Source organism: Euleptes europaea, chromosome 15, assembly GCF_029931775.1.
Source record: "Euleptes europaea isolate rEulEur1 chromosome 15, rEulEur1.hap1, whole genome shotgun sequence".
Lineage (NCBI taxonomy): Eukaryota > Metazoa > Chordata > Lepidosauria > Squamata > Sphaerodactylidae > Euleptes > Euleptes europaea.
In genome coordinates, this window is record NC_079326.1 from 14,541,982 (window position 1) to 14,562,571 (window position 20,590).

A 20,590-nucleotide genomic window follows, 5' to 3' on the forward strand; every position below is an offset into this window, starting at 1 on the left:
GCCAATTGACTTGCATTGGTCCATTGAAAAGTATTACAGCACAAAAAAAGTTGCGATGAAAACGTGGAATGGATTTAGGATGAATGTCTCTGGGCTGCTTGTCATTCCAGTCCCAGATGGACTGCTCTGGGACTGGAATGACAACCTTTAAACTGCAATGATGGCCCCTGGGAGTAGCAGAAGCGTTCTCCTACTGGACTGATGGCCCCCAGAGTGGAACAACAGTTCCTAAGAATAGAATCAGTACTCTGGGAATGGAATGACAGGTCCCAGAACATTTCTGCTACTTCCAATCTGGGGGCTTGTTACCCCAGGCCCAGAGGACCAAGGCTACTCCCAGAGGCTGTCATTCCACTCTGAGGGGCATCATTCCAGTCCCAGAGTACTGATTCTATTCCTAGGGAACTGTTATTACACTTGAGGGGCTACCAATCCAATCCCTCAGTACTGATTCTATTGCAAGGGATCATTATTCCACTCTGGGGACTATAATTCCAACCCCAGAACACCCATGTTACTCCAAGGGATCTTTATTCCAGTCCCAAGGGCACTGATTCTGTTCCACTCTATGGACTGTCCTTCCAGTGGCAGAGCAATCTATCTGAGTGCAGAGATTTTCATTTAAAGAAGAAGAAGAGTTGGTTTTTATATGCTGATTTTCTCTACCTTTTTAAGTAGAATCAAACCGGCTTACAATCTCCTTCCCTTCCTCTCTCCACAACGGACACCTTGTATGTTTGGTGAGGTTGAGAGAGTTCTGAGACAACTGGGACTAGCCCAAGGTCACCTAGCTAGCTTCATGTGTAGGAGTGGGGAAACCAACCTCGTTCACGAGATTAGAGTCCACCGTTCATGTGGAGGAGTGGGGAATCCAACCCATTTGTCCAGATAGAGTCCACTGCTCCTAACCACTACACCACGTTTGCTCCATTCTGCATTTTTAATTGCAACTTTTGTGTGCTGTAATATATTTCAATGGGCCAATGCAATTCAATTGGCATTCCTGGCTCCCATTATATCCAATGGGCAACTCTGTAATTTGTTTTAGTACATCCTCTAATCCTGACTTGTTCTGTATTTTCAAACTGTTGGCCCATACATGGAACAATCTAAGACCTGTAAGTCCAGACCTGAAATCTAGCTATTAACTATTAAGACTGTAGCTCCTTAAGCGTTGCCTGATTAGCTCAATTACCCACCACGAGATTAGTCACACTGCTGCATTTTGGCCAATTGGAAGATGGGATGGGAGACGCACACAGACATTTTTTTAAAAAGCAAGCTAGCTCTGCATTATAGGCAAAAAAACAACAACAAAAAACAGTACCAGACTAACAATTCCTTAGTAGGTGACTGGGCTTCCTGATTTTTTTCCTCCCCTCTTTAGTGTGGTTAAAAATAGATTTTAAAAAAGGATAGTGAAATACTGGCCTCCTGATTTCTGGTTTTATTCTGACTTTGTTTGGCACCATTAGAGTGGTAAGAGCACAAGGTGTTTACATGTAAATGAATGGAGCATTATGCTTCTGCATTCAGCTGAGGCTCATCTTTACGTTGAGACAGGAGTTGAGGGGGCCAATGAACTAGTAGTGAAATCCTAAACAGAGTTATCCACTTCTGCGCCCACTGGCTCTGATGGATTTAGAAAAGTGCAGCTGTTCAAGACTGCATTAAAAAAAAACAGGATTGATTTTTTATGCTATGCAGTCTGTCAGCCAGACTAAATGACGATTTTAGGAGAGTCGCGGGACAATCCTGTGCAGAGTGACAGTAATCTTTTGGTTCTTGTAGGTTATCCGGGCTGTGTGACCGTGGTCTTGGTATTTTCTTTCCTGATGTTTTGCCAGCAGCTGTGGCGGGCATCTTCAGAGGAGTAACACTGAAGGACAGTGTCTCTCTTCAGTGTTCCTCCTCTGAAGATGCCCGCCACAGCTGCTGGCGAAACGTCAGGAAAGAAAATACCGACCACGGTCACACAGCCCGGATAACCTACAAGAACCAATGAACTCTGACTGTGAAAGCCTTCGACAATATTTTGACAGTAGTCTAATTGGTTGGGGTCTGTGCGCATAGAGTGGCGCTGTCTGGGTGCAACTTATGCGCATACACCTGGGAGTCAGCTTCTTTGAATAAAGCGGGGCTGACGTCTGAGTAAACTTGTATAGGATTGCCCTGTTGGACAACTGGGGCTGCAATCCTAAACGCACATTCCTGGGAGTAAAATGGGACCTACTTCTGAGTAGACCTGCTTAGCCTTGCTCCCAGCTACTGCTAGTGGGTGGAGTTGAAAAAAAAATCTGCATATCCTGTAATGTTCTGCCCCTGGTTTGCGTCTTGAAAAGGCGTGTGTACGTTATATGACTGCAGTAGAGACCTGAATCAGAGGCAGCCTTTGGAACAGGAAGGAGTGGGAGCAGAGCCACCTTTGCCAGAGAGTCTAGAAATTTCCCAACACGTGGGCGTGGGACATTAGAGCACATTTTTTCCCATGCCTAGGGCAGGAACCACCGAGGCGCGCGCTCATTCCCAGAGCGACGGGACAGGAAGTTCTCAAAGCTCAAGAGGCGGGACAAAGACGCACGTCAGCCAATGGGTGGGCAACACCCTGGGGGGGGGCGTCAGAATGTATATAAGAAATTACAACATCTAGTTAGGATTTAGAATTACATGTTACCATTATTGTTGTTTGTTAATATGGGAAATTTGTATTATAAAATCCAATAAAATTTTAATAATAAAAAAAGAATGTTTGCACACCGCCAATCACTGACGAGGAAAGGGGCTGAAGGAGAACGAGCGTCTGGCGTCTCAGGGACAAACGGACGTGGGTGGGAGGGAGAGGAAATCGTGTCACGTGACGATGAGGCGCGTGCTCATTCCCAGAGCGAGGCGGAACAAAGACGCACGTCAGCCAATGGGTGAGCAACACCCGGGGGGGGGCGTCAGAATGTTTGCACGCAGCCAATCACTGACGAGGGGAGGGGCTGAAGTAGAACGAGCGTCTGGCGTCTCGGGGAGAGAAAAAGCAAACGGCCGTGGGTGGGAGGGAGAGGAAATCGTGTCACGTGATGGCGAGGCGCGTGCTCATTCTCAGAGCGACGGGACGGGAAGTTCTCAAAGCTCAAGAGGCGGGACAAAGACGCACGTCAGCCAATGGGTGAGCAACACCCTGGGGGTGTGTGTACGCGTCAGAACGTTCGCACACAGCCAATCACTGACGAGGAGAGGGGCTGAAGTAGAACGAGCGTCTAGCGTCTCGGGGAGAGAAAAAACAAACGGGCTTGGGTGGGAGTGAGGGGAAAGTCGTGTCACGTGACGACGGTGGCCGGCGGAGGCCGGCGGAGGCAACGCGCAGGCGCGTGAACCCCGACGATGCGGATTGCAGCCTTAGGTGAGGGGAGCGACCGGGAGGCGAAGGGAAGCAGCGCCCCCTGGTGGGGGAGGCCGGAGGGAGTGCGGATGCAAAAGCGGGGCTGAGAATCCGCCCAGTCACGGGGTGGAAGCAGCACGTGGGGAAACACCCACCGCGTGTTGGATGAAACAGCTGTCGTGTACTCTGTTGTGTCCTGAATCAAGGTACTGCAGGGCTTCTGTTTATGGACTGTGCCATAGACTCGGATGCCTAATGGACTGTGCCATAGATTCGGATACCTAATGAGACAGCAAGGTAGACTTCCCCTGGCAATGGAAGATCCACTGATTTTGCAATTTGTAATAATCTCTTTTCCTTTCTGTAAATGTATTAGGACAGCAAGGGAATAGCTTGTTGCTGGGCAGGGTATCTCTGTGTGTCCGTGTGCTAGTAATTGGGGCAAGAGTCGCGGAGGGTTACAATGAACCATAACAACAACGGGGTGAAACCGTTACTATCCTGCCGCCTCTCTGTCTGTATTACAATCAGATATGCCCTGACTGTTGATGGCTGTCATATCTTGAATTTGGATAAATATCCCTTCCTCAGTAAGATCGGGACTCAGAGATTTCTGCCCATTAGGGCCTCTGGGTCGCAGCTGCCAGAATAAACTGTTTTCTTGAAATAACGGTTCGGGTCTCTATTTCCCCCACGAACCCCTGTTTACCGCTACACTGCAGACCCCTTTTGGGGTTTTCATGGCAAGAGACTAACAGAGGTGGTTTGCCAGTGCCTTCCTCTGCACAGCAACCCTGGACTTCCTTGGTGGTCTCCCATCCAAATACTAACCAGGGCTGACCCTGCTTAGCTTCCGAGATCTGACGAGATCAGGCTAGCCTGGGCCATCCAGGTCAGGTTACTATTGGACAAAGATCCATGGGAGGTTTCGCCTTGGATTTGCTGCCCTCTAAATGCCTGTTTCCCCCAGCCAAATTCTCAAAACTAAAAAAATAAGCCCCCAGGCAGAGTTTTGAGAATTCAGATGGGGAAAATGTGCATCTAGAGAGCGGCAAATCCAAAGCAAAAATGTCAGCCTCAGAGACTTGTCCTTAGCATCCTTCGAGCAAAAACCATCAGGCAAAGGCTCTGAAGAGTCACTGGAAAAGACGGTCATGCTAGGAAAAGTCGAGGGCAGCAGGAAAAGAGGAAGACCCAACAAGAGTTGGATGGACTCAATAAAGGAAGCCACAGCCTTCAATTTGCAGGATCTGAGCAGGGCTGTCAAAGATAGGACATTTTGGAGGACTTTCATTCATAGAGTCGCCATGAGTCGGAAGTGACTTGACGGCACTTAACACACACACACAAAGGCTCTGAAGCAGTTTAGACTTTATTAGGAGCAAAAGTTAGACAAAGTAAGAAGCTGGCTGCCTCCTGGGCATACAAGGCTACTAACGAGGAATCAAGGCAAGGGTACATGGTTAAAATGCAGGGCAGACTTCAAAGATGGATAGGGCAAAGGTACCCAGGCAGCTACAATCCATGATAAGCTTTCTCAGGGTAGGTATAGACAGAACATGGCTGTGCAGCTGGGGTGGTTGTGGTAAACAGGATAGGCATACCATACTGAGCATAGAACGCAGGATACAGATACTGTACAAAGGCATGAGAACCAGGAGCACGTGACCAGGGCTTTGACTCCGAGCCAAACCCTGGCCTGCTCGGAGCAAGAGCCTGGGAGGAGGAGTGTCAGGCTAAGCCGTTTTCAGTGTCTACAAGATGAGGAACTTGTTAATTGCTTGTCTTTTTATACTGTGGTTTTTGATTGTAAGCTGCCTTGAGAAGGACTCCGAAGTGGTGGCATAGAAATATTCTAAATAAATAAATATGAATATCTGTAGTCCCGGAACCTACATATTTTAATTAAACACAGCCTCCATTTTATTTAAAATACTTATTTTTTGTGTATTTATACTGCTGTGTGGCTTGTGCGGTATCTAGCAGTGAATAACAGTTCCATCCCAAGCTGTTTTGCCCTTGTAAGCCCATTGTCTGCCATGGGCTTGGGTGTAACTGTGCTTGGGATGGCTGTGTGGAAGTGTCTTCTGTACCCTCCTGCCCATGCCTTGCAGTGTTGGCACAGATATTGTGGATCAACATTTGCATCCAGCGTTCAAATTCATCAGTCAATAACTCTTACAATGGTGGGTAAATTCACTATTTGTAAATCAAATCATAATTTGCATGATTATTGAGCTGCCTCCACAGATTTGTTATGAAGATAGTGGATGATATTCTTTGTATTCTTTGTATTCTGTCTTACTTTTGTGCAGTTGTTAACAGCTTGTGTGTGTGTGTTGGGTGGCAAATACTTGCATCTTACACAAAGAAAGACATGCTGTTGAGACCTCATCTCTTTCAAGGCAAGAGGTGCTTTGGCATTGCCTGTCTCTGCATAGCAACCCCCCTGTTCTGTGGCAAACCGTGCTTAGCTCCCAAGCTGTGGCTAAGCAGAGCTTTTTGGGGTGCTAAAATGGTATGAATTGGGACTTAAAAGGTCAATCTCTCCCCCCTGCCCCATCTTCTTCTCCTTTTAAAAACTGACTAGCTTGCCTTAAAGGTTTTGTGTGTCATGGGGAACAAGGAATGTGTTTAGTCCTCATCAGCTTGCAGTTCTTGGAGGATGGTTCTTTTTTTTAAATTTACAAAGTGATTAAAAAAAGTGCACTAAATGTGGGGGTTCTGTAATATCCACAGTATTCCTATAATCCATCATATTTTCCTATCCTCCATGCTTCTTTTCAGCCCTCTTTCCCAAAGGTAGCAACAGCCTGTGCATACTGCTTTTATTAATGTATAAAAACATGTATTTATGTTATTTATAGTCTCCCTTTCTCACTTGGACTCAAGGCGGATTACCCAGAGTGAGACAACACAATTGACAAGATGGGACATAAAAAAATGGTTTTTATATTGCTTATAGAATTTGGAGTTTCTTTGCATGGAAAGTGAACTCGCAGTTTTGTGCTTATTATGTTCAAGAACCTTAGTTGTACCTTAGATTTCTGAACAGTACTTCAAAAGAAAAAAAATCTATTATGTCACGCTTTTTCTTCTAGGTGACTTCTGGTTGAGTCACATGTCATCAGAAGGTGTGACCGTTACAGTTCGTCTGGTTCGCTCCTTTGAGCATCGTAATTTCAAACCTGTCGTGTATCCTGGCATTAACCTGGATCAAACTGTAAAGGAGTTTATTGCATTTGTGAGGAATGGTAAGAGACCATGTCTAAGGTGCCGTGTGTGTCAGAGGGCACTGTGGGAGTGCAGCAGGGTTGTGGAAATCAGAGGTATTGCTCTGTGATGATAGGATAATCTCCTTACTATGTTGTGGGCTGGGCAAACACAACTACACTAATTCTTAAGTTTCCATTCTGTTGCTCAGTTGTTACCAGAACTGCATTTTCTCTGGGAGAATTGATAGATAGGGTTTCTGACACTTCTGAAGGTAACCATCAGGACAGAATTGGTTGTATTTAAATAACTAATGTGTACAATGTAAACCATCATCTGTCAACTATGAAATATTAAGCCTAGCATCCTTAGCTGTGCTGCCATCCATCTTATAACTCAGTCTTAATTGTATTTACTTGGAGGTAGGTCCCACTGATGTGACTGGCTTATACCTCAACCTTAAGCAGAATTACACCATCTAAGTCCATTGAAGTCAATGGCCTTAGAAGGGTGAAACTGCTTAGAATGACACTATTAATAGTTAGAAAAGATCATTCAGTGTTTCTTCCTGTCATGTTAAATGTAAGTGAAAGCAATTGTGTTTCTGTTTTCCCTCCCTCCCTAGATGTGTCATTAAGAACAGGACTTCCACCTCCCTTTAAAAAGTACAGATACGGTATGTGTCTTTCAGTACTCTTCAGTTAAATACCAATTATATTTTTTCCCTAAAGAATTAACCTGATTGGAGGTTACAGAAATGAAACAAGAGTTGAGCCAAAATACAGTTGCCATCTCCCAAAATACAAATGCCATTGCTGCTTTGCAAGACTCAATCTCTTCTTTGACTGTAAGTCAGGATAAGATGGAAACCAAACTCCAAAAGTGCACACAGGAGAACAAAGACACCAAAAAGTGGATTGACACCCTGGAAATGTCGACGGAATCAGCCCAAGAAAGGGAGGAGAAAAGGGAGGACCATATAGCAATGCTTGAACTCAAAATAAAAGAAAATTCTATTCGCATACGTGGCTTGAAAGAAAAATCTGAAGGAAAAGACCTAAAAAAATTTTTAAAGGTACTTTTGGCAGAATTTCTACAAGAAGACGAAGATGTTGTTGAAGGAATGATTATAACATCCTACAGGATCAACTCTGCTTTTGCAGCCAAAAATAATGTGCCAAGGGATTGTTTGGTTCAATACTAAAGGATTCAGGAATGGAGATACCATTTTTTGGGTATATGAGAGCTTGGCCTGTGTAGCTTTGGGGGGGGGGTGCATTTGGATAGGAGGAGAAGGAATACTGGGAAGGAATGTTGCAAATACTTCATAGGATGCAATAAAGGGTGGAAGAGGGAGAGAGCAACAACTGTTTAGAAATAGGGCAGCAGTAAATTATTACTTGTGTTGATAGTATTAAAACTTGTTGATAGCTGCAGGGTCCCATCCGTCTACATTGCGCTTCAGAAAATAGCACAAGAAAAAAGCAGGCAACTGTCTTCAGGAGTTCTGTTGAAGGTTTCTGTCTAATAAAAATGCTAATGAAAAAATAGTTGTAATGGCAACGCATTTTACAGGTTTCACAGTTCATCCGTACATCCATAAAGGATAATTTGGGATTTGATTTCAGAATATCAGACATGGCCCAAAGGATGTACCCTCCCCCCACCCAGCATGATCTGTAGATTGTAAGGGAGTAAGACTGCAGTGCTATATACCTCTGTTCAGAGTAAGCCCCACTGTGTTCTGTGGGACGTTTTGAGTAAACAGTTGCAGGACTGGGCTGTTAAATAAAGAAGAGTTGGGTTGGTGACCTGGATGTATCTACACTGCGCTAAAATATAGTGGGTTTTTTTTGGGGGGGTGCTCTATGGCTAATTTTCCTTGTTTTACATTTGGGAGGGTAACACTTGGAAAGGGTTAAATTCTGCATCTATTTGCAGCCCTTTTGGCCTGTGTTTCTCCCAAAAGGACTCAAGGTGTGTGACAATGTCATTTAAAACTATAGTTAAACAACCAAATGAGCAAAAGCTCACCATTTACTTCATGGTGGTGATAGCAGCCAGGAAACAACGCTTTCCTGCTACCATTGCATCTGCACAGTGTAGGCCAGCAAAGCTGTTTTAGGTGGTCGGAGGCCTTTTGGGCTCTGGCCTACAGGAAGAGATGGCGCACTGGGGACTGTTTTGTTCAACACTTTGTAGATAAAATCTCTTGCATCCATTCTGGCTTGGAAGCACTGGTGTGTGTGTGTGTGTTAAGTGCCGTCAAGTCGCTTCCGACTCATGGCGACCCTATTAATAAAAGTCCTCCAAAATGTCCTTTCTTTGACAGCCTTGCTCAGATCTTGCAAATTGAAGGCTGTGGCTTCCTTTATTGAGTCAATCCATCTCTTGTTGGGTCTTCCTCTTTTCCTGCTGCCCTCAACTTTTCCTAGCATGAAAAGGAAGCACTGGTATTGACCTTTAAATCCCCATATGGTTTGGGACCAACATACTTGAAAGAATGCCTACTTCCTTATGAACCTACCTGACCAGTGTGGTCATCTTCTGAGGCCTTCTTCAGATGTCCCCACCTTCTGAGGTTAGGCAACTGAGAGGGACTTCTTGGTTGGGGCATCAAAATTCTGAAACTTTCTCCCCAGGGAGACTTGTCTGTCCCTTTCTTTTTTAAAAAAAATTTTTTTTTATTGGTTTTTATAATAGAAATTTTCCATAATAACTAAGAACATATAAACATTACAAAGAGAAAGAAAAAATAAAGGAAATTTCTTTGACTTCCCCATCACATCTGTCCGCCTTTTAATATAGTATTTTTATCCCAACGTAATATGTACTGATCTTAATCGTTCTTAAACTCATTTAAATTTCATTTAACTTTCATATAACATACTCTGTTGATATAAATGGTTATAATTCTTAATATTAAAAGTGCCATCTAGATCAGATTGAAAAATATTCTTCCATTTTTCCCAGTTTTAATTCATATTCACAATATTTCATCCAAGCCTCCCATTCCCCCATAAATCGAACATTGTCTTTTTGATTTAAAGTAGCTGTGAGCTTTGCCATTTCCACCAGTTCAAACATTTTCATAATCCAGTCTTTTTCCCCAGGGATATCTGCCCCTTTCCATTTTGCTGCATAAAGCAGTCTTGCAGCTGTTGTAGCATAAACCAAAAAATTTCTTTGTGTTGACAGGTCATCAGGTATCATACTTAATAGCATCATTTCTGGTATTTTGGGTATATTTTTTTGTAGTATTAGTCTTAGTTCATTATAAATCATATCCCAAAAATCCTTGGCTTTGTCACAGGTCCACCACATATGGTAAAAAGAACCAACTTCCTTGTTACATTTCCAACATTTAGGGGACGTCATTTTGTAAATCCTTGCAATCTTCTTAGGTGTTAAATGCCATCTATACATCATTTTATAGATATTTTCTCGAACTGACTGGGCATTTATTCCTTTCAGGTCTTTTGACCATAATCTTTCCCATTTATTTAAAACAATATCATGTCCCACATTTTGAGCTCAATCAATCGTTGTTGGTTTAATTGTCTCCTGCTCACAATATATTGTTAAAAGAAGATTATACATTTTAGATATCAGTTGAGTATCATTGTCTAGTAACATCTTGTGAAAAAGCGATTTTTCTTTAGAGAATCCATTTTTCAGATCTTGTGTAAAGACTGATTTAATCTGACAATATTGAAGCCATTGTAAATCTTCTTTAAGTAACAAAGTCTTTTAGTGAGCATTTTTCCCCTTCCCAGTTAATTAAATCCTGGTAAATAATTAATTTATCCGGTCTAAGTGGGCGTAATGTCAACATTTCTTGGGGTGATATCCACATCGGCGTTGCTGGTTCAAAAATATGTTTATATCTCATCCAAGTACGAAGTAAAGCGGACCTGATTATATAGTTACGAAATGATGCATGTATCTTGATTTTATCGTACCATAAATAGCCATGCCATCCACTTATGTTGTTGAAACCTTCAAGATCTAACAAACGCACATTAGATAAGTCCATCCAGTCTTTTAGCCATGTTAAAGCTGCCGCTTCAGCGTAGAGTTGGAAATTAGGTAACGCTAAACCTCCTCTAACTTTAAGATCCACCAGATATTTATAAGCAATCCTCGGTTTTTTCCCTTGCCAGATGCAATTTAATATGTCTTTTCTCCAAGTATCAAAGTATTTGACATGTGATATTATAGGTAAATTTTGGAATAAGAAGAGTATCCTTGGTAAAATGTTCATTTGGACTGTTGATATACGTCCCAATAATGACAACTTTTACTTGTCTGTCCCTTTCTGTTGCCATCTTCTGTCAGCTGGTTAAAACTTATTTCCCTGTTTGGCATTCCCTCAGTGATCCATCCTTCCTGCCCTATGTTTTACTTGTTGTTTTTATGTCTTAGGATGTGTATTTTAGGTCTGGCTTTAATGGGGTGACATCAGATCCCGACATTTACTAGGCAGACTTTGTTTACAGGGTGGTTTGCCGGTGCCTTCCCAGTTATCTTCACTTTACCCCCAGCAAGTTGGGTATTCATTTTACCGACCTTGGAAGGATGAAAGGCTGAGTCAACCTTGAGCTGGCTACCTGAAACAAACGTCTGTTGGGATCGAACTCAGGTCATGAGCAGAGTTTGGATTGCAGTACTGCAGGTTACCACTCAGCTCCACTTGTGCACGAGCACCCGCGTCACTTCAGGGTTTACACGGAAGCGACATGGACGCTTTAGCAACTTGAAGCGTCCATGTCGCTTCCGGGTAAACCCTGAAGTGACATAGGTGCATCGCGTGGGTGCTCGTGCACAAGTTGCCCACCGGCTCTCAGCTGATCCACGGGCAGCCTGGTGGATTGGCGGGATTTTTCCAGCTGCCACCGGGCACTTGGCAACCCTACTTTTCCCGCCCACTGGTGCGGCATCATTTTCTCCTCAAGATCAACCAAGATTACTTGTGCCCTGGCTGAATTAAGCTGTTCTGGGCGGATTTTTGTAACGACTGGGAGCTGTTTCTCTGTGAGAAGTGTTAGCTGCCCTGTTTAGTTGTGACATGTTTTTCCAGACGTACTGCTGGGGCATGCCTAACCCTGTGCCATTTGCTGTGATTTGCAAAGTGCCTGTTTGAATAATGACTTGGACTAGCTGAGGAAAAAAGAGCAGTGAAAGTTTTGAAGGAATAAAAATTTAAATGGCTTAAAACTGGAAGCTGCAGAAATGCTGTCCTAAAGGGTTGGGGGCATTGGACAGTGGTGGGTGGGGAAGGGCGAAAGAAAGGGATCAGGCGTTCTGGTTCCATTGCAGGGGGAACTTTACCTCACAGAGTTATTAGCTGAATAGTTGATGTACATTTTGCAATTCATTTCGGCGTTAGCGGACACATTATTCATTCTGCTGTTAATTGGCAGAGGTGTCTTTGGGGTATTAATTTTTTATCATCTTCCTAAAATGCCTTTTAAACTTGACTTGCATGCTGAAGTGCTGCTCGTGACCCACAATCCTTTGAAATTGCAGCTTTCTTCGTGCGTCTGCATTTCAATGTCTCGCAACTAATTGTGAGGTCAGAAAGGGTAGCCAAGTAGGAGATGGAAGCGTAGAACGAGAGGCTTCTGTGTGGAAATAATTTACATAGTAAATAAGATAAAAATGAGAATGAGGCTGGTGGTAAACAGGAAAGATCTAAAGTACAAATTTGCCAGATTAAGTAGAATTTAATTCTGAAGTGGAATTTAAACAGTTGTTAAAAAAAGTTGTGTATCCTGCAAGTCTTTGATTTCACTATTTATGGACTCTGTTTCCTGAATCCCTGAAAATTTCAACTTCCTGGGTTTTTTTTAATAAAAAAATACAAGTTTCTATCCCTCATTGTTAAGATGTTATTGAAATGTATGTCTGGGAATGACTCTGCAGTTCCAGGTGAGGTCAGTCATATTTTACAGTAGTCAGCACGTAGAGTTCTAGTTCTCCGCAATTCAATTCTGTCCCTTTCAATCCAATTGGGCGTAACCCATAGCTATCCTTGAGTCAGTAACCATATACCAAGAAGCAACCAAGTTGTGGTTGGGTTATTTGTTCGTTTTAGAACTCTATATGTCAGCTTTCTGAAATCAGTATCCTCCATCGTAAAGCATCAGAAGGTATACCAATCATAATATCCAAATCAGTTACAAGTAAGAAACCAGAATTCCGTTATCAGCAAAAAGCTGCCTTCTCAAATAATGCCTTCCTGATGGAAAAACCAGTACTACCAAAAGCTTGATGGTATAGATAAGTGTGTGTTACTGTACTGAAAGCATACAAAGATTGTGAATATCCTTAGCAAGGCTTTCCATAACTGTACATCCATTACTGAATTTGGAGGAGTGCCAGCTTTCTCTTTTCATATTTACCACTTCATTGTTAGTATAAAGAAACAAGCGGTAAGGTGATCTCACTTTATCTGGTATAAAAGGTGCCTGATGTAAGCAATGGTTTGGACTGCATTAGTCCATTCTGCTAGCGGTGAAGACCTCCATCCATGGAATATGTGCTTTCCCACGGAAGGCTCCTGCGGCTAGTGGAATAGAAGACCTAACCTCATATCCTTAGTGAGTGCTGTCCATGGCAAATAGTCATCAGCTTTGGTTGGATGTGCACAATTAATCATGCATGTTGTAAAAGGGGGGTTAACAAGTAGAAAAGTATGTGGAACTTGCCTCCGTGGGAGCAATCCTATATCTACTCAGAAGGAAGTCTCATTTTATTCACTGGGGCTTACTCTCAGGAAGGTGTTCTTAGGATTGCAACCTATGTTAATATCTGAAGGCAAGATGGATTATTTGGAGACCCAGTGTGTACTCAAGTACATAAGGAAATAGCAGGTGTTACTTATAGGGAAGTGGGATAAATGTTAGAAGTTTGTGTATTTCCCCCCTCTTTGAACCCCATAACGTCTGCATTGATTTTGCCTACACTTTGGGAATAGGTGGCTTTCTTAGAAACCCTTGTTTCTGCTCATCACAGGCCTTGTGGTAGGTATACAAGTGAGTCGTTATGGAATAACAAGTGCTGCAATCCTGTGTGCACGTACTTGGAAGCTGCTGAACTGAATTAGATTTATTTCTGAATAAATGGGCATCGGGTCATTCTGTTAGTGTCGCAAGTGATGTTGGCTGGGGGTGATGGGAAAGGAACGTGATTTCCCTGGCAGCTTAAAAAATACACACTTTTTAGTGGAAAAAAGAAATCTATGGAGGGGGGAAATGCTACAAAAGCATGCATGAAGAATGTAACATGTACCTGAGACTTAGAGAGGCCACAGACAGCTGTTCTGAATGCTTGATATCAAATTGTTGCTCAATGCAAGTTCTCTTTTTCAGACACAATGAAGATTATTCACCAGGCACACGGCTCTAAGGTACATTTTTATGATCTCACCCTCCTTAGATCTTTCTAAATTTAATCAGTTGGTGACAGAACAGGCCTGCCCTGTGCTAGGATACAGGGGCATCTCTTATTTTACAACCCTGTATTTATATTCACCCCCCTCCCCTGTTTCTAGACCAATGAACTCGTTGTGAGTTTAGAAGACGATGACAAACTCATTTTGGCAGAGGAAAGCACCCTGAAAGCAGCTGGAATAGGTAGGTAGTACATTTGGATTGAGTGAAGACACAGTTCATTGCGCTTATCATTATCCTGAGAGCGGCTGATTATGTTTGGATAGCTGACTGAAAAGCAAATGCTACTCTTGATGCTGTCTTTACAATCTGGTGATTATTCAGGAGGGGAGGAATGGGCTCTATGTACATTCAAATCATTGGGCTTGAGGGCACCACATATGTCTCTTCAAAATGCTAATGGAGATTTTTTTTAAAGGTATGCTTAGACTGCTGTTGAGGGTAATTTTAAATGATTGACAGCTTGGTTATTAGTACCATGTCTGCTGCTTAGCCTTTTCAGTAACATTTAAACTGATGTTTTAGTTGGAAATTTAAGCAGTGGAACTAGTGCCGAGTCTTGAGGTAAGAATCTGTTTTGCTAATGTGTGGTGCAGCGTTGGGTAATCACCCAGATCACTTGGAGGCACGCAGATCCAAGAGCATGTGGTGCCTGTCAGAACATGCTTGTTCACTTTCTGGTAGGAAAGTACCACAGGGCATACCATGCAGTTAATAAGTACTGGAAAGCAGCGTTGCCTGGCAAACCAGGTGCCTGCAGGGTGCAACTCTAATTCCGAGCAAGCAATAGCTTGTGGTGGGAGTCTGGATGATTATCGTCATGCTTAGAATACAGTACATTGGAGACTGGCAGACAGGTGGAGTGCAGCAACAGAGAAAGGAGCAAGAAATGGGAGAATGCAGTCACAGTGAGATATTTGAAGTCTGTGTGGGATATTTTAGAATCATAGAATCATAGAGTTGGAAGGGAACACCAGGGCTATCTAGACCCCCTGCACAATGCAGGAATTTCACAACTACCTCCCCCACACACACCCAGTGACCCCTACTCCATGCCCAGATGATGGCCAAACTGCCCTCCCTCTCATGATCTGCCTAAGGTCATAGTATCAGCAATGCTGACAGATGGCCATCTAGCCTCTGCTTAAAAACCTCTAGGGAAGGAGGGCTTATCACCTTCCGAGGAAACCTGTTCCACTGAGGAACCGCTCTGTTAGAAAATTCTTCCTAATGTCTAGATGGAAACTCTTTTGATATAATTTCAACCCATTGGTTCTGGTCCAACCTTCTGGGGCAACAGAAAACAACTAGGTGGCACCATCCTCTCTGACAGCCCTTCAAGTACTTGAAGATGGTTATCATATCCCCTCTCAGTCTTCTTCTCTTCAGGCTAAACATACCCAGCTCCTTCAACCTTTCCTCATAGGACTTGGTCTCCAGACCCCTCCCCATCTTTGTTGCCCTCCTTTGGACACTTTCCAGCTTGTCTGCATCTTTCTTTAATTGTGGTGCCCAAAACTGAACACAATACTCTAGGTGAGGTCTAACTGGAGCAGAGTAAAGCGATACCATCTTTACCATTTTTAAATGAAAGATCTGTTTCGTTTCCAGTGACTTGGCGGGACTAACATAACAAGCACCAGCCTGTAATCCAGTAATGACACTGATAGAAAAAAACTTTTTAAAGCGTTTTAAACTCTGTGCTATTTTGTGGCCGTTGGGTCCACTGCCGTTGTGAGTTATACATATACAGACTGTTTATCTATTTGCTCTTTTCCAGTCTGATAGTCTAGAGCATAATTCTGTAGTGCAGTAGCAGCTCTCTGCCAGATGTTTGGACAAGCTAATCATACCATTACCCAAACACTTTACAGTGCAAACAATTGTCATGAAGATGATAGCGAGTCTAGCACAGCAGAACTACCTAGATGCTAAGGCAGCCACGGGCTCAACCCATGGCCGCCAGGCCCATTTGCGAGGAGAATTTCACAATTTAAAAATAATCACGAGGACCCACAGCGCAGCAGCTCCAGGCGATCTTGCCTCCCTGATTGAGCCTTTTCACGTGCCAAAACAGCCTGTTCCAGCACTTGAAAAGGTATGATGGGCCAGATCGCCTGGGGCTGCTGCGCCGCACACCTGGTCAGGATTGGGCTCTTAGCAACTTTTAAATGACTGAATGCTCCTCTAAAATGGCATTGGCAGCCATGGGTTAGACCTGTGGTCACTGCAATGTCTAGTTTTGTTCTAAAGGGGGAGATGCAGAGAGGGTAATAAGATACTATTATTAGAGTAAGTTAGGGTACACTGAGGTAGGCTAAGGCGCTCAACAGGTCAATGGCCAAGGAGCTGAGCAGCAGTCCCCTAGCACCACCTTCTGAAACCTGCCTTCCAAGTGGGACTGAAAACACCATAAAATGATACCTCCCAGTCCCAGCGGCAACCCAGAAGGATACCATGATCAGTGGTACCAAAACCCGCTCAGAGGTCCCAGAGAATCAGTAGGGTTGTGTTCCCCCAATAAATCTCCCAGGGCATCCATTCAGGTGACTTTGTTCCCAGCAACCATTTAGCACATGTTCTGAGGTGGTCTGGATGCTGAGTAACTATGGGTGGTGACTTAGGGGGCCCCATTCCCTGCCATTGCTTGACAGGCTGATGGAGAGAAAATGGGAGGGCTGTTCACCATCACACCAATGTCAGCTCAGGTTTTGTACCATAAGAGATGACATCACAAAGGCATGATGCTCTAGGAGTTATCCAAATCACCATGGTTTAACCATAGACTTTTGGGTGAATCCTAGAGTGTTGTTTGAACATGATGAAATCACTTCCCGTTTTTCACCAGAAGTTATATTGCTCATTGGTAAAATGCTGATGAGATTGTCCCCACTCCTTCAATTCTCCTACAGCTGTATGAATTCTCACCCTTCAAAAGAGGGGAAAGCCAATTCTGTCACCTGAGATTGAGAGTCCCTGCCCCTATAACTAGAAAAGTGTGAAGGCTTCATTATCATATTCACTGACTAGCATAAGAAGGGCTGCCCACTGTTCTTACAAAGAGCTTGTGAATTCCATGGAGTAGCTTCAAGGAACCCTAGGAATCAGCAGCACCCCAGTTTGAGAAACGGTGGCTTAGACTTGTAAATTTAAATTAGGACAGTGTATTAAGGCATTTATTGTAGCTTACATTAAAAAAATTCAATCAAGGAGCTCTGGTTGGCATACATTAGTCTGTCAATGGTTCAGAGAACAAGGCATTGGCCTTGTTGAGGGAAAACTTCCCTTGCTTCTAGTTGTGCCCTCCAACTACCTGGGGCAGTGATTAGAGGAATGTGCGTGTAAAGTGCCGTCAAGTCACAGCTGACTTATGGCAACCCAGTAGGGTTTCAAGGCAAGAGACTAACAGAGGCGGTTTGCCATTGCCTTCCTTTGCATAACGATACTAACCAGGGCTGACCCTGCTTGGCTTCTGAGATCTGACAACATGAGGCTAGCCTGGGTCATCCAGGTCAGGGTGTTTAGAGGAACAGTGGGATATAAATGTAGACTAATAAATACTGCACTAAATGAGAATGTGGCAGATGTCATGTAAGTATTATCTAATGAGATCCCTAGAACTTGAAGTACTAGTAGATGGATCCTGTGAAGAACTGAATACTTTTTGCTGAGAGAAGGATAGTGGCTCTGTTTACTTGGTCCACAGAAACCTAATTTCCTGAAATGGCATACTGTCTGCCTTGCCAAAAAATGGTGCCCTCAAACAAGATGGTTCCAATTCAGAGAAACCATTCACAAGTACCGAGTTAGTTATATGAGCAATTATCTACAAACGAAGTAAGACTGACTATTTTAGGATTTTCTTTTTTAAATCAGCAGAGTTGAACAATGATGACCATCATCGCTTCTTGTACTACCCCTTTTTATTATTATTCTGAATTCTTGATAGGTTTGTAGTAGCTCCTTTCCCAGCATTTATGGAGAAGTCTGAAGCTAAGTAAATGCTTTGCCTTCTGTAGCTGGAAGGGAAGTACTGTCTGCGCTTCATTTCCTCTGTGCGTCTGCACAGGTGCTTCTTCTGCCTTGTGTTTCTCTTTTGCAATTTTAACTGCAGCGGGGATTGAAGGACTTAAACTGGGACAATTCCACATTCCTGTCAATTTGTGGTCTGCTGCTTCATTTGGGGGATGGTTAGTGAAAAGCTTTCGAGCCTGAAGCTCCCTCCCACTCAACATTACATGCGGGATTGAAATCTTATCTGAAGAAGTCTCATAATTGAATATAGTTGTGGTGATAATTTTTTTCCTGCAGCCATTATCTGATCAGCAGGGCTTACAAGTGTGTTTCCTCCTGCCCTCCCAATTCACTGAGTGTAAAGTTTTGGTATTCAGCTTTCATTGCCAACCGATTCTACTGGTCTCCTAGTCAAGATCCAGTCTCTTCTCCCCCTCCCCTTTCTGCATAATGTAGGCGGATTTCATTAACTTCAGGTTTAATTTTTAAAAAGCAAGTGTGGAACTTGGTGGCTCCCCACTTCAAAAGAGTTCCATGTCTTCTAATTGTGATGGCTCTCCGTCAGCTCTGCCTCCACTCTGAATTAGTAATGTTGCTGACTTATTGTTTTAGAAGAGGAAGTCCTTGACCTGCTGGGTGGAAAGAATTGTGACTGCTCTGAACCTTTGTGGGTCCTTTAGCTCTGCCATATCCCCTGTGAATAATTAGAGGCATTTGAAGGTATTGCTGGAGAAGCCAATTTGTGTCTTTCACTTTGCATATTGTTGAAGCCTCATGAATTAATCATCGGCAGGGCAAAAAATTAGCTTCTTCAGACGCACGTTTTTTGATGGGTCATGAGGGAGAATGTAAAGTGATCTGTAAAATATTCTACTGATCCTCTTAAGTATTAAATTATGATGGCTACAGGTTAATTTCAGGGGGGGGGACACTTCCCCTCCCTGAACAGATAAAGAACTCTGAAGAGAGAAATATTCTTCTTAAAAAAAGTTTTATTTTGAGCTTATGAAATGCTTCCTGAATGGTTTTGTTTGGCTTTAAAAGCAGTTTTAACCAAGAAGGCTCTTCTCCCCTCTCCTCCCACATCAGATTTAGTACACATCTACATTTTGAATGTGTGAGGCTAAATTCATTCTTAGATCTAATGCATAAGCAGAGACTCTGGTAATTAGCCTTTAAACCACATCATCTGTCATCCTAATTAATGTTAATATATTGTTCTGTAGTTTGGAAAGTCATGTTTTCACCAAATATGTTGAATATTTTCCCTTTCAGCACATGAAACAGAGCTGGCATTTTTCTGCATGGATGATTACAGAAAATATAAAGTGAATCCTGTTGCTTCCTGGTGAAGATTTATAGACATGGAAATAAGCACACCTATTCCAGTATTTTTTGTGAGCTTTTCCCCTGTTTTGTTGTATTAATTAATAAACCCTAAAGGTATGTATTATAATTATTGTGGCTCTTGGTTTATACATTACAGGAACCTAGGATACAAAAGGAGAGGCAAAGTATATTGAATTGCCTCTCATATAGTACTGCTCTAAATAGCTTTAAATTCATGATTTGTCAGTGAGTTCTCACTTTAAAACTATTTGTGAAAGACTCTGGTTGACGTTTCAGACGTTGGCCTACAAATGGAGGACAGAAATGAAATGTCATTAAAATCATATCTTGATTTTGAAATTTGAAATGTTCATTAGGAAGATGAGAATTCTGTTCAATTGCTCTTCAGAGTCTTCTGTTCTTCCACAGCCAGTTTTCTCCAGTCTCCTTTTCAGCACACAGAAAATAACCATAAAATAGTATGTATCCTACCACTCCAGTGAGCAAAGTCTGAAGGCTTCCTCTGGTCTCAGGAGTCTTCCTCCAACTTAAGTGACTCTTCCCTTGAAAGAAGTTGCCCAAATCCAGCCTAAGGGAAGGCATGCCGGCATGTAGACCAGTGTGGGCTTGCTCCCCTCCTTGCCCCCCGTCTGTACTCTACGTATGCACTCTTCTCAAATCACTGTCATGTCCCATTTATTTTATTATTTATACTCTGCCTTTTTCACTGGGACTCAAGGCAGATTACATGGAACAAGTCAGTACAATCAACAGGATGGAGCATCCAGTAGACAATGCAATAAGGTTTGACTTGTATAAATCTGGGGCCAACCAGAGATTTTGAGACAGAGGTGAAGCAGACTATACTTCTGCAGCCATATATGCTGAATGTGGTGGTTGGGGTTGTGTTATTTTTATTCATTTGTGCAATGAATGCTGATTTTTTCCTGTCCATTACTGTGGCACCTTTTGATGCCTGGAGTCCTGGGACTTACGCGAAGGAACAGCTGTGTAGGACAGTGTGGCTACAGTGAGGACAAGGGGATGAAGCCTCTCCTCCATGTCTCCCACAAGTACAGCTCTGTTGCCAGAAATGACGGGGGAGTGACTTCACCCACTCCTCGCTGTAGCCCTGACCCACGCAGCTGTTTCCCTGTACAGGTCCTGCAGCTTCAGGAATGATCTTTCTGGGGGTCGGAAGGAGCTGCTG

At 43.1% G+C, this 20,590-nt stretch overlaps 1 protein-coding gene across 3 annotated transcripts; it reads left to right on the top strand.

Annotated features, from left to right (window-relative positions):
• Window positions 1-6,470: 6,470 nt before the first annotated feature.
• Window positions 6,471-19,410, top strand: C15H2orf76 (chromosome 15 C2orf76 homolog). 3 transcript variants are annotated; one of them, XM_056861420.1, is made up of 5 exons: window positions 6,471-6,624; window positions 7,209-7,259; window positions 13,957-13,994; window positions 14,139-14,220; window positions 19,327-19,410. In XM_056861420.1, the coding sequence occupies exons 1-5, from the start codon at window positions 6,492-6,494 to the stop codon at window positions 19,401-19,403; spliced, it is 381 nt and encodes a 126-aa protein (XP_056717398.1). In that variant the 5' UTR covers window positions 6,471-6,491; the 3' UTR covers window positions 19,404-19,410. The 3 variants fall into 3 exon arrangements, with proteins under 3 accessions (XP_056717398.1, XP_056717399.1, XP_056717400.1); XM_056861421.1 differs by lacking the exon at window positions 19,327-19,410 and adding an exon at window positions 18,664-18,967; XM_056861422.1 differs by lacking the exon at window positions 7,209-7,259.
• Window positions 19,411-20,590: the final 1,180 nt, after the last annotated feature.

Excerpts from the sequence above, each read along its gene's own strand:
- C15H2orf76 (XM_056861420.1), top strand. The coding sequence starts at position 6,492 with ATGTCATCAGAAGGTGTGACCGTTACAGTTCGTCTGGTTCGCTCCTTT. Across the intron at positions 6,625-7,208 it reads TATTGCATTTGTGAGGAATG|ATGTGTCATTAAGAACAGGA; the intron begins GTAAGAGACCAT and ends CTCCCTCCCTAG. Across the intron at positions 14,221-19,326 it reads CCTGAAAGCAGCTGGAATAG|CACATGAAACAGAGCTGGCA; the intron begins GTAGGTAGTACA and ends TTTCCCTTTCAG.